The following is an 18,401-nucleotide window of genomic DNA, read 5'->3' as shown; positions in this document are numbered from 1 at the left end:
CTGCCATTATGTCACTGCAGACTTAAGTCAAATTCTTAAAGCCTGTATACACAGGTGAGTTATGCCTGCACCATACAGTACATATTCACTGCTTGTTATTTTGCTAGGTATATTCTGAAGCTCATTGGTCCACAACATGCTTAGTTTACACCTACCTACTACTGTCACTGTAAGTGCAATCTCAGCACCTTCATTATAACTCTTGTACAAATTATTCCAACATTTCCAGTTTTACACATTTACTTCTATATATGTGTTTTCTTTTTATATACATGTAATATTTTTACTTTTTTTATATGTTAATATTAAATATTGCTGGAGCTTTTCTCCCCTGGCCTCTGCTGAAAATGGATGTTTGACCCAATCAGACTTTCCCTGTCACCAAATGTCAATATACAAATAACTAATTAATAAATAATACCTCCCATGATCTAAAGTTCTAAGTTGACAATTGTTTTTTTCTGCTGCAAAATAAATAAAATATATTCCAAACCTGTTGAAACATTACTTGGACTTAATTTATTAACCAGATAAGAAATCTGCTATGTTATGAGATTTAATAAAGCCTACACTAGGTGTAAACAATATGCATTCAATAAAAGTTTTATCACATTTTTTGTGCTTTCTAGTCACTCAGAAAGATTACACTAAGTGTACACACTTTGTGGTAACCTTTATGAATCCCTGTCAATATTTAAAGCTGCAAGAATATCTGTAAGAAAACTACAATTAGGAGGAAGAAGGTGTGAGTTATGTCTGTGCTGTCTGTTCACTTTGAACGGTGTACACTTAGTGTAGGCATTATTGAATCCTGTGCATTGACTTCTACTGTCAACTCTGGCACAAGGACAAATGTAAATGCAGCATATGCACCCAGTCAAACAAGAGTATTTTCATGGGTGTTGGAAGAAACCAGAGGAACCAGAGAACACTAAGCAGAAATGCCAAAAATATGCAAACATTCACCATGCAGTAACCAGACACCAATATTTAAACCCAGACCCTAAAGTTGAAAGACAAACTTTATCACTGATTGGGTATGCTGCTCACATCCTTATCTCTAGATTTATTACTCGGTTATCTACTAAAATCTCAGTACATTTCTTTTTCAGAAGTTAGTCATCATTTCCTCCATTTTAGCTAAAATGGTAGGCCACAGGAGTTGTTAAAGGTAACAGTTATCTAAAAGGGAGCACACAAGTATAGATTTCATTTCTAACTTTGTGTTTTATTTAGAGCTGTTATTTCCATATCAGACAAGTAATTGTTGCAACTGCTAATCCACAGCATGTTCCTGGTTTCAGTTATGAACTAAAGGAAACATGAACAATGTATGAGAAAACAGAAAAAGAGTACATGACCATGGTTAGATTGAAGGCAAGCACTGTGAGTACAGTGTTTACATTTATTCCGAAAAGTTACAGGTGCTAATGAGAGAGATGTAAAAATATACCTAGACAAAGTTCTCACTGCTCTTTTGCAATATATTTTATGAAATTCCCCACAGACGGTTTCATTTCAGGTAGAAGTATTTCCATGCAGGCAAGATTTTCAGTTTCCTTCTTAGAAGTATGCAGCAGTTTTCTGTTATTGTGTTTGTAATGAGTAAATCAAAAGACTCTGACAAATGCAGAAATCAACTGCAAATTCCTAACAGGATGTAATGCCTGTTCTGAGGAAGAGCAGCCTCCAGAATAGCAAAGATTCATCAGAAAACTACTGAGAGGAACTCTTGTCCACGCTAAGAACTGGAAAAACAGATGTCATATTAGACTGCCTACTACAAAACGTCTCCATGTGGCTTCAGCTTACTCTGCTTGTGTGTTTGAAAGATGCATATCTGTAGAGCTATTTTAGAAATAGAATGCCATCTGGAAATATGACTATTCTGCAAAAAAAAAAAAAGACTACTTATGAAGACTTTAAGCCAACACCACATATCTTATCAGCTTGTTTTCCTGTTATGCACACTAGATAAAGCTCTGTTGATGTTTTATTCAGCTACAAACTGTGAACTCAGAAAGTGACATAGTACAGATTTCAGAGTTAAGGCATTAGGGCTAAAACCTGCTGAAATGAATCTGTCTGTGTCAGGCACTGGTCTGGACTTAATTCTACTTCTCAGAAATTGCCATGCGTCTAAATACCTGACTATGGACTCCTGATGAGAATCTTGATAACTATACAAAAAGAAGTCAAGCATCACAAGGTCTCTTTCTATCAAGATGTCAGAGATAGCAGATAAAAGCAACACTATGGATGGTCTTGATTGTGCATACTATGTGATAGAATCTGTTATTGCTGTTGTGTCCATTCTCGGCAACACCGTTGTAGTCTTTGCTATCAAGCAGAACCCAGCTCTGCGGGATACGACATTCTGTTTCATCGTTTCTCTTGCAATGGCTGATATTGCTGTTGGAGCACTAGTTATTCCCCTGGCTATTACCATTAATGTGGGATTAGAAACCCAGTTCTACACCTGTCTCTTCATAGCTTGTGTTCTGCTAATCCTTACCCAGAGTTCTGTGCTGTCACTGCTGGCAATTGCCATAGACAGGTATCTAAGAGTAAAGATACCTATCAGGTAAGACAACATGCTTAATCTCATATTTTAAAGAGTACAGACACCTAATATATGTGTCCAGAAACAGGGAAATCAGTTAAAAAGCCAGATTTTTGGTTTATATGTATGGCTAAACCCTTTGTAATTTTAGTAACTCTCTATCTACTAACTGCAGTAGAGCAGTTGATTATTTCTTGTATTTAAAACAGTGCAACATACATTTTTTATAAAATTATGTCATAACTCCAATTGGCTTTATCAAATGGAGGAGACAGATGAATATTTTCCCTATATCTTGCAGAAGTAAGAAACAGCTGTTCACGTAAAACAATAAAATATTTGACAGACTTGCCCACAGGTTGAGGTTTTCGTGCTCAGAATATTAAACTATGAAGAAATCTGTTTAGCAAAGAAAAAATGTGCAGACTTCACTATCCCAGGAAATTCCATTGGTGATAAATTTCCACCACTACATAATTAGAAGCATAGTTCATGAAACTGCAGTTTATAAAGATTGTGGACTGTTAACATGGCAGTCTGAATTTATGCTGCTACAGATGTTACCAAGTAATTATTTGCAGTTTACAATGTTATTGTTGTTATTATTATTTTATATTTATTCATGGAAGAATTATAAAAAACTGTAGATGACTTTGGTAAAGTGAAACTCTTATTTAGCAGGAAGCCCATATGTGCAGCTATGCATGCATTCTGTCTTTCATATAAAAAAGGCCCACATACCAAACATTACCTCAAAAGTAAATTATTCCACTGATAATGCAAGTATAATCATTTTGCAATATTTTAGTCAAAAATATTTAATCTAAGATGCCTTCTATTTTTAGTCAAAATCTTTATTCAGAGTCTATTTCCACAAAAGACAAAGAAAAACATGCATATTTATAATAACAATGAATATTGTAATAATAAAGTAGGACATGGAGCAACAGGGCAATCTGTAAATGCAATAAACCTTTCGTGTTTCTTTTAATATTTTTTATTATGTTGACTGCACAGGACAGGTGCACACTTAGCATTCATGAAAGTTAACAAGACAGGCTCTGAAGTTTGTTGCTAAAAACAGCTTACTCAAGTAATATTTGTAACATATTTACAGTCTCTGGATTTTAGTTCTCTGTGGTATTCATATTTAACATGCACTCATTGCATTTAAAACTTCACTTTGCCCAGTAAGAAAAAAAAAATAATTACAGAACGTTTGCTTTCTAACTAGCATGTTTTTATTACAACAGGGTCAGTGTGGTTAACAGCATTAGCCTTATCACTTCCATCCCTTCCCATTGTACTACATGGAGGGCTTTTGTGCTCATCCTGTGGAAACCTTCCTATCAACCCCACACACACACACACACACACACACACACAAATAAGGACTACATTGACAACTGCCTCATTTTCACACAACAATTTGCTTACTTGTTTTGAAAGTATTCTTAGGCTAAGATGCAGTGCCATGATTTTGAAGATGTTTCTCATATCATAGGCAGTAAATACTCAGTTTTTCTATACTGCAGTGTATCAGTACAGTGATGGATTGGGCTTTTTCTGTTGTTTTATACAGCACTCATACTACTGATAACAAAGGCATGCTGATGTATTTATACAGCTCACACACAAAATCTGACTCTTCAGCTGTTAATGGGGCTGAATGTGAATGCTGTTAGATAACTGGGATAAGTCACTTTGTCAGTGGAAAAGGGGTGATATTAAAGGTTCATAGGTACTTACTAAGCTATTGATCTGTCAGGATTTTAAGAAGCCTGTCCTTATATTTTATTTTTGTAGGCCTTCTTTTGTGCATGAATAGCTTAACAGCAGGCAGAAAAAGGATATGTTGGGACATCTACTTGTTGTCCCTATCCATGAAGGGCATGGGTTCTAAACTTGAGGGGTAAATTTGTAGTTTCTTATCTATTCATCCAATTTACATTTGAATAGACTAACAAGTACTTTGCTTTATTTGGAAAATAAGATGCTTCCAAAGAAGCAGTGTTATCTGTGAAGCTTACCTATCCCTCTAACATGTCCTATTTACATTACAACACAGATTTAAATCCCTTGAGTGGATGTTCACTCTATCATCGGACTTGTGAATGTGTTATAGGTGTGACAGATTAGGGCCTGTTGAGGTTCTCTGTGCAAAGTAGAGGTAATCTCTTAGCAGCCTGTAAGCTGCAGAGAAAAGGGACAAGGTTTGAGATGGTCTGCATAGTTTCTATGGTTTAAACCCTTGATTTTTTTTAAGTAAGAAAGTGTTGTGATCCCTGCAATTGTGACAAGTACATGCTTTTGGATAAGTATATACAGAAAGGGACATCATATTCAATGACTAGTTAATGAGAGGCAACTCAAGTGGGATGATTACATCCCTGGACCTTGATTAGACATAATCAGAATGATAAAAAATAATTTCCTTACACTAGTGGATATGTGCTGGAAAAATGACAGTTTATTGTTGGCATAGGTTCCCAGATCCCTGACTACAGGATCAGCTTTCAGGGGTGTCTTGTCAATGTGATAGTTACAAGGGAAGTCATGCTTGCCAAAGGATACTATTATATATTCTCTTGTCATTTAGTTTTTTTCCATGTTTTTTCACCAGCTATTTGTTTTGGAATTGCCCTCTTGGAATATCCTGATGTCATCTGGGGAGTTTATGATGACACCAAGTTTACAGTAATCTGCAAACTTGGTCAGCCATAAACCCTTAGCATTTCCTTTCAACTCTGAGGAGTAAATTCCAAAGGAAAGTGGCCCAAGCACTGAACCCTGGGGTATGCCAATAGTGACAGGTATTTTAGAAGAGGTAGAGTTACCCACCATAATTTCCTGAGTTCTGTTTATAAACAAATTAGTATCCCAATGCATTACACAGGGATTTACATTTAGCTGGGAGAGTTCATCTACAATCCCCAACTGTGGGATGGTGTCAAACACCTTTGTAAGGTCTAAATATGAGGTGTGCACTGATTTGCTCACATCCATTGCTTCAAAACCCTTCCTGAAGAAATCAACCAGGTTAAGTAGGCAGAGTGTGGCCCTGATAAATCCAAATTGGCTTGGGTCAAGAGTTTGTAGGCTACCTATGACCTTATTTATTAATTCCATAGTGATCCCTTTGATAGCCATACAGGTGAGGATGATCAAGCTTATGAATCTGTAATTACCTGAGTCCATTGATATCCTAGCTTTGTGCAAAGGGATGACTGTTGCTGTTCTCCTTTCATCTGGTGTAAAGCCTTTATGGAAGCTGATATTTTGTAGACACTGCACGGGCTCTGAAAAGTCTTGTTTCAAGTTGGCCATTAGGCTGCCTGGTATATTATCTGTCACCACTAAAGTAGCATTCTTGGCCTTGGGTGATACCAAGAGGACTTGTTCTTTGGATATTTGAGGAGGTATGGAAATGGGTATGTGATCTGGGAATACATGAGGAGGGGTTTGAGCTAAATTTACCCACTAATAGACTGGTTATGTCCTGGGTCCAAGTATGTCATATCATTTATTGTTAGCTTTGTGCAGTGCTGGGCATCATTTCTTAAGCTTCTACTATAGTTAAAGAAGGATTTGTGGTTATCCTTTACCTGGGTGGCTGTTTTTACCTCACATCTAGTTTTAATTGATTAGATCAGGGTCCAAAGTCCCTTGTTAAGTTTAGTTGGAGCATTTTGGCATTTGGAGAGTTAAACTTTTTTTTTGCATGGAATGATTTTTTTTTATAGAGACTGATTATATTTAAATTCCAACACAGGGGTTTATTTTTAAAGTTGGTGTTGTATTAACTTAATAGCAGGACATATGCATCCATGCAGCTACTTACATCTGCACAGAATATGGCAGTAAAGCATTCTACATAAGCAGTGGAATCTTCAAGATGGAAGGACATTTTGAATTAAGCTAGGTCATTGGTCAGTTTAAGAAGATTAGCCTTAGCATAATCTCTGAATACTGACATATTGGAAGATGCTTCCAGCTTCAATCTTATGGTGAATGTGACTGATTTGTGGTTGAATCTGACCATGGAGGAAGTTACAATTGATGGAAAGTAAGCTGTCTCATACTGGTAAGGACCAAATCCAAGATTTTATCACCCCTAGTTGGGATGTGTCTAATACATACAGTAGTATAGCTATGATCAATCTTTAATGCAGTACTGGCATTCATTTCTGTACAAAAATGGATTTCCATAATAAACTTCATCAGATAATGGAGAAACAAACTGTCACAGTTTATATGACAAAATTTATTGTGTACCCCACTCTTAACACAAATAAAACTTCAATACAAGTATAAAAACATGAATTATGATACATCTAAAATAATGATATTGTTTGTACACATTTATATGTGTCATACTATGTACATGAATTTTATGTATAAATGTATGCAAACAATATCATCCTTTTAGATGTATCATAATTCATGTTTTTATACTTTTGTGCATTTTATTCAGATTTTTAGCTGTATATTAATTTACATACATGTATTGAAATTCTATTTGTATTTAGAATGGGGGTACACAATAAATTTTGTCATGTCCCTTTAAATGTACTTTGAATGCACCACTTGTAACATCACAATAATCTTGTGATCTTAACCAGGGAATTTAAACTGTGGCAGTTTGTTTCTCCATTATCTGATAAAGTTTGTTATGGAATAAACAAAAGTGCTAATCTTTACACGTTTCTGTTGCTACTTTTCTGAATTTGAATACTCATTTGTAAATTTGTGACTAGTCAGAGTTTCTGCAGATTTACTGCTTTTTTCTTGTGTGGAGGTTTGCCTTATGGATGTTTTCATTGAGACAACGTGACTCTTATATGTATGGTTCATAGTAGGTACTGCCTATTTTGTATGTTTGTGAGGTTACTGAGGGTACTTATTTCTTGGGTTACATATAGGAGTCCTTTGTGATTTAGGTAGGTTAGTTTTAAGATCCTCAGCATAAGTAAGTCTATGTGTTTGGTCCAAGCTGCACATGGTTGTTTTTTTTTTTTATTTTGTGGTGCTGACAGCTTGCTTATTTGTAGTGGATTCTGTAACAATGTACATTATTGCCAGGTATGCCAGAAGTGGGGCAGTGGATGTATAACATATGCCAGCATAGCTAGCTGGAGTTTTGTAAAGAATTATATGTTATTTGTATATCAAACTGATTTGTAAAGCTGCTTGTGTTAAAAATGTACCAACAATGGGACCTGCTGGATAGAAACAAAACACACCTGTATGTCAAACTGTATTGTAACTGTTGAAATGAATATATTGTAAAAGAGGATACTGGAAGAGAAGAGGTTAATCTCAGTCCAGCTAACTTTGAAAAATAGTCTGAAATTAAATTACCTAGTTTAGGCCATACAGATTATATCTTGCAGTTCTGATTGCACATAGAGACAAAATGCCTGTGAAAGCCAGGACTAGAAATCCTATTGTATTGTCCTTAGGGGTGAACGAATTGCTACCCTGGAAGGGTGGTAGTTTTTCAAATGGTTTTATAGCTTCCAGTTGCTATAACACATCTTAGCAAAGCTCTATATGTGTGGATTATGACATATATGTGCTAGATTCTGGTTCCATTTCTAGTAAAGGTGGTAATGCAGGATCCATAAGTCAGGTGACCAGATGTATGTGATGTCATTCTGTAATCCAGCACTGAAATGACAATGTAATACTAGATGAGGCAGAAGTCTCAGGGCACTCTGTTTTGGAACTGAAAAGATGAATCACCCACATCATACCTTGTTTTATTTTTATTTATTTTATTTTATTTTATTTTACATTTGTTGAACGGGCTAGTCTAGCTGGAGATAATTCCATTTTCAGTAGAGGCCCGGGGAGAAAAGCTCCACAGAGAATACAATAAAGGAAAACATCACTGAGTTTCAAAGAAAGTTTGTAAAAGACAAAAACTACAACTCTACAGTTCCCTATTATTACTAAGTGAGTTAGTTACTAACTCACACAGTTACAGTCCAAAAAACCTTATACAAACATAAAATACTTTGTATGATAAAGATACTAAATGAAATAATTACTACCACACACAGTTATAGTCCAAAAACATTATATAAAGATAAAAATATGTTGTATGATAACGATACAGGTAGGAAGTAAGAGAAAAGAGAGCTAAGAATAAGGGAAATTGGAAGGGATTAGTTATGGAAAGGAGAGCAAGTAAGACAGTCAACAAGGAAAGAAGTAATTAGGAAGACAAGTGGGAGTAGAAGAAGAAAGCCATGTGGAGGATGGAGTCAGCAAGAGGTAGGAGGTAGTTATCAAGTAGAGTATAAGTAGTGGAAAGTTAATCAGGTTTACTACAGGAGCACAGCCAGTGGTTTTGGAAATGCAGTTTAATGTTTTGTTTGAAAAGAGGCAATGATGTAATCTTTGTTATGTTGCTAGGTAATAAATTCCATTTTGTACCTACTGAATTGGTAAAAAGGGAGTCACCAGCAGTGTTATTTGATTTTATAGAACTAGCCAATAGTTTACTAGAGGAGCGGAGACGGTTAAGATTGTTATAGGGGATTATGAGTTGAGAGAGTAAAGGGGTGTTCTTTGGTTGGTACAGAATTTTATGGGCAATAGTGAGTTGTTGGATTGCAAGATAGTTTTGAAACTCTGGCCAGCCTAGTGGTTTCAGGTTGAGACAGTGATGTGTTCTGTAGGGGTTACCTGTAGCGAAGCGAGCAATGTTATTGTAGCAGGTAGCCAATTTGGTAAGGTTGTTTTTCTTGAGGTTGGTAAAAATAGGAAAAGCATAGAGAAGAGTGGAAAGAAAATGGGAGTGAGCAGTCCTAGTTCTAGAGGAAGGTGTTAGAAATGGTCTAATATGATATAAGGATCCTATTTTCCTATTGACAAGTTTTATGGAGTTGTTAATGTGTTGGTTGAAAGAGAGATTATTATCAATTGTAATACCTAACAGTTTAGTGGTAGAGTCGGGAGAGATGACAGTGGCATTGTTAGAGGAGATGGTGAAGTTTAAGGGGGGGGGTCCTGGAAGTGGGGGTAAAGAGGAGGAGTTTAGTTTTTTTAGCATTTAATAAGAGGAATCAACTAGAGAACCATGTTTCGACGGTATTAAAGACTTTTTGAGTATGAGATATAAGTTCTGAGGTGGAAGATGCTGAGCAGATGAGTGTAGAATCATCGGCATATTGAATGCAGGTAGCTTGAGGGATTATTGTTTGGAGATCATTAATGAAGAGGGAAAAGAGAAGTGGGCCAAGAATAGAGCCTTGAGGAACTCCGATAGAAACAGGCAAAAGAGAAGAAATGTGGTTATTCCAGAGAACTGCTTGTTTTCTGTTTGTGAGATAAGAAGGAAACCATGTAATGGCAGGGATATCAAAAGATAGGGATTCAAGAGTATTGATTAATATAGAGTGGTTAACCATATCGAATGCTTTGGAGAGGTCAATGAAGATGGCAGAAGAGAGTAGGTTGTTGTTACGGTTCAGATTAATAGTGTCTACAAAGGAAAGGAGGGCAGTAGTAGTACTATGATATGGTCTGAAGCCATGTTGACAGTTAGCTATGATGTTGTGGAGAGAGAGGTGTTGTACAAGCTGATGGTGGATACATTTCTCCATAATTTTGGCCAGAGGAGAGAGGAGAGCAATAGGTCTATAGTTGGAGTAGTCTATGGAGTTACCACCTTTATGGAGTGGGATAATGTGAGAGACCTTCCATATATCTGGGATGATTCCTTCTTTGATTGTCCTATTTATGAGAATAGAAATAGGATATGCGATAACCTTGGCAGCTTTTTGTAGAAAGAGTGAAGGTAACTTGTCAGCAGAGGTGGTACAAGGTTTTAGTTTGAGAAGGAGTCTGTGTATGTAAGATGTAGAGATAGGATGTAGAGAGAATTTAAAGGAAGAGTTTGTAAGGTTACATGGTGGGTGTGAGCTGTTAGTATTCAATTGTTTAGCAAGAGCTTGTATGGTTTCAGTGAAGAATGTGTTGAAAGCATCTGCAGTTTGTTGAGGGGTATCAGGATCAGCATTAAGTGGGAAGGAGTTTTAGAACTTCCTGGGGAGAGGAGTCTATTGACTGAAGACCAGAAAAGTTTAGAATTATTAAGGTGAGTTTGTTGTAGATCGAAGTAGAATTTTTTTTTATCAGCTATTATTGCCTTTTTGGTTAGATTTCTAAGCTGGCGGAAGTGTAGAAGATCAGGGTTATTTCTGTGTGATCTCCATGTGGCCCAGACTTTATTTCTAGTGAGAATACGTTTTTTGGTTTCATGGGAGAGCCAGGGGGCTGCATTAGATTTAATTCTAATGATACGTTCAGGAGCATGTTAGTCAAGAATGGATAAAAAAGTAGAGTTAAAGTATAGTACATTTTCAAGAGGGAGTGTTTTTAAGGGGTTCCAGTTACATGCACTAAGTTCAGGCTGAAACAGCTCTGGATTAAAATGTTTGATGGTGCGTATGTTTCTTATAGTGCAGGGGTTTACACAATCAGCCTTTTCCCTTGTTATGAATGTTAGGGAGTGATCGCTAACATCATCTGGCAAGGTTCCTACTTTGTAACTATCTTTGACTTTGTTTATGAGAATCCAGTCTAAAATGCTTTCTCTATTACTATGTTTGTTGAGCCTAGTAGTTGAAGTAATGGTTTGGGTAAAACCATGGAGGTTGATATGAGAAGAAGGCTTATCAGCATTAATGCAATTCCAGTCTATGTTCAGGTCACCTAGTATAATGGTTTCTTGGGGAAATGTGGCAGATACCTAGATAAGGTAATTTTCGAGGATTGGTATATTATTACCAGGTGGTAGGTACATACATATAATATAAAGGGATTTTTTGGAATTTAATTGGAGTTTTGAAATGATTGCTTCTACCTTGCTATCTTGAGTTGGAGAGGCAGGAAGGGTAGTAATATTTAGATGATTTTTAAAAAGAATTGCAACTCCACCACCTTTGCGGTTGGGACAGTCAAGTCTTACCATATTGTAGCCTTGGGGAGTAATCTCAGTGTCTTTAGTGGAGGACTTTAGCCAGGTTTCAGAGAGGCAGAGAATGTCAAATGAATGTATATGAAGGAGGAAAAGCAGGTAGGGTATTTTGTTGTTTATGCTTTGGGTATTAAGATGTCCTATTAGGAAGGTGTTATTGAGTTTGGGTATGGACATTAGGGGAGAAGGAAAAGTTGGACCAGGGTTAGGGTGGATATCTCCAGCTTGAAGGTTAAGATTGATAGGTTTTATAGTGAGGTTACATTTTAGAAAGGTTAGTAATTTAGTTTTGTTATCAGAAGGCAAGACATATTTGAGATGTGAAAGTCGGTGGAATTTAGGTAGTTGATAGATAGGGGTAGAAGAAGTATATGGATATGAATTAAGAGGATTGAGAAATGTTGAAGTGTGTTTATGTGGATTGAAAGGTTGGATATACAATGGTTTCTCATAGAGGGATAGGAGGTAAATTGAGCATAGGGTGGAAAAAAGTAGACTTGAGAGTAAAATCTGGGTTGGCAGGTATGGAGCCATAGTAGAAGTAGGAGTATTAGAGAAAGGTGAGAGAAGTATGAGAGGATGAAGTAGAAAGGTGTGTTCTATTGTTGAGTAAAAGTATAGAACAACTTAGGATAAGAAAAGAGAGGATAGGAGTAAAACAGAGAAAGGAGTACAATATAAGAGGTAATTCTTAGTGTATAAAGGAGTAGAATAAGGAGGTGTAAGTGGAAGAAATTAGAGGTAGAAATATATAGAATTAGTGTGAGTGTATGGCTGAGAAACGGTGTGAGTGGGGGTGGGAGGAAGTTGGAGTGGGAAGGAGAAGGATTGGAAGATCAGAGTAGGGGGTGTGTCCAGGGAGCTATAAGGTTAGGACCCCTGGGGGTGGGTGGGAATTGGGGGTAGGGAGAGGAGCGGAGTGAGCCCGCAGGGCGAACGGAGTGGGTAGAAGCAGGTAGACAAATGGCTTGACAAGAAACAATCAGTAGAGCTGGATACTAAGGATAAGATTGGAAGTGAGGAGTAGGTAAGAGCAGAGATAAGCAAGGAGTCTGAGATGGAGGAGGTGGTTGCAGACAGTAGTAATAAAGGGTAAGGAGAGAGTATAAAGGTATGGTCTGGAAGGTCCAAATGTTAGTTAAGGAAACAAGAGAGCAGAAGGTAAAACAAGATGTGAAAGCTGGGTAAGGGTGCCACCTAGTGGCCGGGTCCGCTATTGCAGGTGAGTTAGAGAGGGAGTTAGCTAGTTATAGACTAGGAGGGGGTGACTGCAAGAAATAGGAGTTGCTGTGTAGGTTAGGAGGCGGGTGATAGTAATGCAAGAGAGGGAGGTAGAGACTGCTGGCTGTCCTGGCCTAAGGCCTACATTAGATCCCTTAAAGGGTATAGTACAAAGGTTTACAATAGTTTACAATGTTACTAGCAGGATATGGAGACCAATGACATACTTTCTTATTTTCTTGAAACAGGATGCAGGGAAATTAGGCTGTTAGATGCCACTGCAGTGATTCTGATAGGATTCTTTCCACAAGGCAAGTTGGTTTCAAGAGACTAGTGCAGGAAATAGCACAGGAAGAATATGGAATTTCTTATTTTCTTGAAACAGGATGCAGGGAAATTAGGCTGTTAGATGCCACTGCAGTGATTCTGATAGGATTCTTTCCACAAGGCAAGTTGGTTTCAAGAGACTAGTGCAGGAAATAGCACAGGAAGAATATGGAACGAGGCAGAAGATGCTGGGACAGGAGCAGACAGCAGTCAGGGCTTTACCAAGATATTAAAGATTAGTAATTAAGTAATTTTAGTAATTAAGTAGGAAACAGTAATTCTTAAGCTCAGTCTATATGGTGCACAGTTAAATGCTACTGCACAATGAATGGCACTGCTTAAATGCTGACAACTTATAGCACAATAAAGTGAAAAATATTCAAACAAGCACACTGGCCAGCAGAAAAATAGCACACTTCAAGGTTCAACAGTAATCAGAGACCTAGAAATTACTATATTTTTCTCCATTCCCACTAGATTACAAACTAGGGCAATTCTTAGGTTATTCATAAATCCAAAAATAAGTGCATGGCTGTCACTTTATTTATTTATTTATTTATTTAACATTTGTTTACCAAGACAGTCTGACTAGGGCAGAGCCTATTTTCAGCAGCGAACCGGGAAGAAATGCTCCAGACATGTGTCTTTTAGAATGTGAGAGGAAACCGGAGTACTGGAGGTAACCCATGTGAATGCAGGGAAAAAATGCAAACTCCACACAGAAGGTACCCCAGCCGAGAATCGAACCAGAGAACCTCTTGCTGTGAGGTGACAATGTTAACCACTGCACCACTGCATCGCCCAAACCTTAATTCAAAAAGAATATGAAATGCACTTATCCAAGATGATTAAAGATTGGTAATTTAGTCAAATCCAGTGGAAAATTGTAACAATCGGTAGAGTGGCAGCGTAGCATATAACAGCTCATAGGAAATGAGCACAAGGCCACTTAAACCTGGGCAACTTATAACAATGCAGAAAAGCTAAAAATATTCAAATGAGCATGGGGGCCAATAGCAAAACAGCAATGGATTGGTGGTACCACCTTCACTAAGAGAGCGGTCACCGACTGGGTACCTCAGGGCTCCTTGTTGGGGCTGCTCCTATTTGACGTCTACTTCTTGGAAGTAAAGGCTAATGTCAAGGGCCCTTGACTGAGCAAGTTCACAGATGACTGTAAAGTGGGAGCTATCATAGATTCCCCCATGACACAAAGATCTTACAAGAGGGTTTCTCACAGACAAATGATTGGTGCAAAAGTTATGGACTAAAACTCAATGCCAAGACATTATAGCGCCTTTTGGGAAGACTGCCATCCAAGCTAATTATTCCATTGAGAAGACACCCCCTAAGAGATGGCCCAGTAGTCAGAGATATGGAAACATATGTCGACAGTAATCTGGCCTTGACCAACATTTCACCAAGGTAGTATGAAAAATCATTCTATGTTGCCCAACTTATAAGTAAGTGCATAGCATTCAGGTCCAAGAAAGTCATACTGCCACTTTATTCTGCCCTTATTAGACCCATCATTAAGTATAATGCCCCCTTCAGCATGTACCTGACCAACAGTTGCAACAGTTGGAAATCCCACAAAGGTTCTTACTAGAAGAATCCAGGGTATAAGCACATTGTCCCATACGGATCTCCTTAAAGCCCAATCTCTGCACTTTGTCTCCTATATGTTATTGAGAATCAATCTATTCCTGGCATGCAAGACATCCTCAGATCCAGCTCTAATGGACCTTTTGCACATCCACAAAATGAATAGCATCTAAACCACTAGATCCAAAGATTAAATTTTGCTTCTGACATAAATAAGACATGTTAGCAAGAGAGATATGTGTGCCTCAGAGGATCCCCATTCTCTGGAAGAGGTTGTCCATCCATGTGAAGCAGAGTCCATCCCTAACCTTATATAAACATGACCTTGACCAATGGATGTAAAATTGGAAATTCATAACCAAAAAGAGTGTGTCAAAACATGGAAGAAACACACATTACAGGAAAACAAAGATAACAAATCCATGTTAGCCCAAGAACCAAGATGGGGAACAAATCCAAGTTTATTGAACACACCAAGCTAAAAATGCCAAGTTGAGCGCTTTCGTCCCTCACTGGATTTCCTCAGAACTTAATTTACAATAAAATCCTAGGCTCCTTGTATGGCCCACATGATGGTAAAACAATAAAAGTGCCAATTAATCAATTAACAAAATAGTAGAGTAAATTTGTCATTGTTTAAAAACTCTAAAACAGTTCTTATTCGCATTCAAACAGCACCAAGAAATGCTTCATGTGACTAAAAATAAATAAATGAATGAGAAACACGAATAAAAAGTGTAATAAAAAATGATGACAGATATTTGTAAAAGATTAAATACACAAAGGTTATGTTCTGTTTCTAAATACTTATTACCCAATAACAACATGTTTAAATGAAGCAAAAGGGGGTAACCTAACGAGTTATAAGTAAATTAAAAAAATTTCCAAAAGAAGTTCAGAGTTTGGCTGATCTCATTCTCAACACTGGGTAGATGGATACACAGTCATTCAGGCTGGGTTTTTGGGTGGCATCCAACCTAAGTTGCCAGAGAAGCTCTTTGTATTCCAACTTGTTCTCCCATGCCCCCCCCCCCTTGCATCCTGTAGAACTATCTCTAATATCCCAAAAACAAATTTCTGAAAACCTGCACAAGCAAGCATTGTTTATATTTGCTTTCCTTACATCATATAAATGCTCATATATTCTCCTTGCTAACTTCCTTTCTGTCTTCCCTACATAGAACAAAAGGCAGTGGTTGCATAATGCCATATAGACCAACCATGCTGAGTTACAATCTGCCCTTCTGAAAGTAATTTTAGTTCCACAAATATTACCCAGGACAATCTCCTAATAGCCCACAATGAATTGGCAGTAATTACAGCTGCCACACTTCGTGGCGCCTAGTTTTATTCCTTCTGTACCTTTCGCTAATCTTCCCTTGATATTGGGGTGAAACTTGTAAATAAAGGTAGGTTTACTACCAAGGTGTGTGTAAAGTTCTTTGTCAGTTTTGATTATTTCCTTCACCTTACTAGAGAGGTTGGAAATTCACCCCCAGGTCTGGCCCCCATGACTCTGACAGACAAAGGAAGACAGTAAATGCCCACCAATCATGCTCCCACCTAATAAATGCCCATGATACATAGGGACACAACTGGGTTGGATTGCATGGCTAGGCTTATAAAGGCCCTGGTGGTAATTTGTGGAAAAAACAGTTCCCTTGAATTACCACATTGATGGTAGTCCACTGAACACAGAAGGCGTTATAAGAGATCTAGAAACACAGGTTGACACCAACCTCTCTTTTGACCACCACATTGTCACTGTGGTCAGAAAGTCCTTCTATGTGGCACATCTCATTACTAAGGGTTTTGCATCCAGGAAGAAAGAGGTCATTGTCTCCCTGTACTCTTCCCTCATTAGGCCAATCATCGAGTACAATACCCCATTTGGCATGTACCTCAGTAGACACCTGCAACAACTGGAGAGGCCACAAAAGCACCTCAGAAAGAGGATCCTAGGCCTTAAACACTTGTCCTATATGTCCCATATGGACAGACTCAAAAAACTCAAACTAATCTACCCAAATGTGATTATTGCAACAGTGAAACATGAAGAACATAGTACAGTTGTGTACACTTACCATAAATGTAGATGTTCGAGTGTATTCACTGTTACAGTCCTGGTTACCCTCCCTCCAGCCCCCTGAATTCTTTTGGCTATACCTCTACTCTCCTTTACTATGCTTAAAAGCTTTTTGGTGTATTTGCTTTTTTGTTGGAGGTATAACCTTGCATATATATATTTAATTGTTTCCCATTAGGGGGCCACCTGACATCTGGGGCAAGAAAAACTGATGTAATGGTATCGGCTGCATGCTTTATACCCCTGACTACCTGACGTCATGGAAGATGAGATAGCAACCAACGCAGGACCCAAGACTTTGATAATCAGGCTGACTGAGGGCTACTACAAGCAGATAACCCAAATGTGATGACTGCAACAGTGAATACACTCGAACATCTACATTTATGGTAAGTGTACACAACTGTACTTTGCTCTGAGTAAAGCTGCTTGTAGTACCTCAGCCTGTAAATCTGGTCACTCTAAGTAAAGCTGCTCATCTACTAAGAGTTCTTTGATCAGCCATGAAAAAATCTTAGGGGCCTAGAGGTACTCATATTCTATGAAAAAGATAAACAAAATAAAGTTAGAAATAATTATATCTTTGGCTTTTCATAATCGTCTATGACTATACAAAACATTGTGACTTTCCAAGTTTTATGACTGAGAACCATAAAGAGGAGCACTTTCTTAGTTTGTTTAGTATAGATTATTTGGCAATATACCATTATGTCTATGAAGACTACATAATATGTGAAACCATACTACTTGAAGAATTTATTATTGACCGAAAACCCTATCTAGCCTGTGTCCACTATCATATGCAAATATTTCTAGCTTAGGTGTATTTAGCTTTTCAACCAAGTAATCAGAGATGAGAAGTCTTTCTTCAAAGAGCGCTCCTTGGATTGCATTACCTCTAACATTAATCAACCATACATCATGCGAGACTATATAAAAGCGACCATTCCTCTATGATTGCTGCTTGCAAAACTGCTTCACTATCTAGATCTAAAACACCAGTTTTTTAGAGTTTCTGTGATTTTAAAAAGCTTGTTTCAGCTACATATTGTACTTATTTTATTGCCTGCACTTTAACAAAGCTGTTTTTGTGTTTAAATTACCTGTTTAACTGTTATAGGTTACACACTCAAGTGTGATAGCCATTTCTGTGCATTTAAAGTTTTTTTTGATTGCGTCTGCTTTAATTTCTGAAATAAAAATACTTGTTTTCCACTTTCTAAGATAGTATAGTCCAGTTTTCAGGTTAGTGCTGAATTCAGGGCTGTGTTACAAGTTTCTGTGTTTGCCCATTCCTTACTTGGATAGAAGGATGTTTTTCTGTTCACCTGTGAGAGAGGGGAGCTTTGAGCAGCCCATCTGTCCCTGGAGGAGTGGTTTCAGTCCATTAATTAGTAGTTTATTGGCCATTTTGGGCTAATTTTTATTGCTTTCATTTTCCTGCTATAAAACTCGCATTTGTGAGGTTTTTGCACTTGTATACAGCTCAGCAAGCTCCTGCCTGGTACCCTGCAGAGTTCTATAGCAGCAGAGAGACAAAAGAGAGACTTTGGAGTGATTAAGTATCATTTTTCTGCATTTTCTTGCTGCCTTTGACTAATTCCGCCTAA

The 18,401-nt window shown here is 37.6% G+C and overlaps 1 protein-coding gene across 1 annotated transcript in view; it reads left to right on the top strand.

Annotated features, from left to right (window-relative positions):
- The first annotated feature begins 1,661 nt into the window (after window positions 1–1,661).
- ADORA3 (adenosine A3 receptor) overlaps window positions 1,662–18,401 on the top strand; it is a 41,214-nt gene continuing 24,474 nt past the window's right edge. Inside the window, exon 1 of the mRNA XM_044076149.1 lies at window positions 1,662–2,584. Coding sequence (XP_043932084.1) covers window positions 2,226–2,584 — 359 coding nt within the window. The 5' untranslated portion in view covers window positions 1,662–2,225. The remainder of the gene's footprint in view (window positions 2,585–18,401) is intronic.

Source organism: Protopterus annectens, chromosome 7.part0 (assembly GCF_019279795.1).
Source record: "Protopterus annectens isolate FY-2018-M chromosome 7.part0, PAN1.0, whole genome shotgun sequence".
Lineage (NCBI taxonomy): Eukaryota > Metazoa > Chordata > Ceratodontiformes > Protopteridae > Protopterus > Protopterus annectens.
This window is presented reverse-complemented; position numbering and strand designations above follow the sequence as displayed.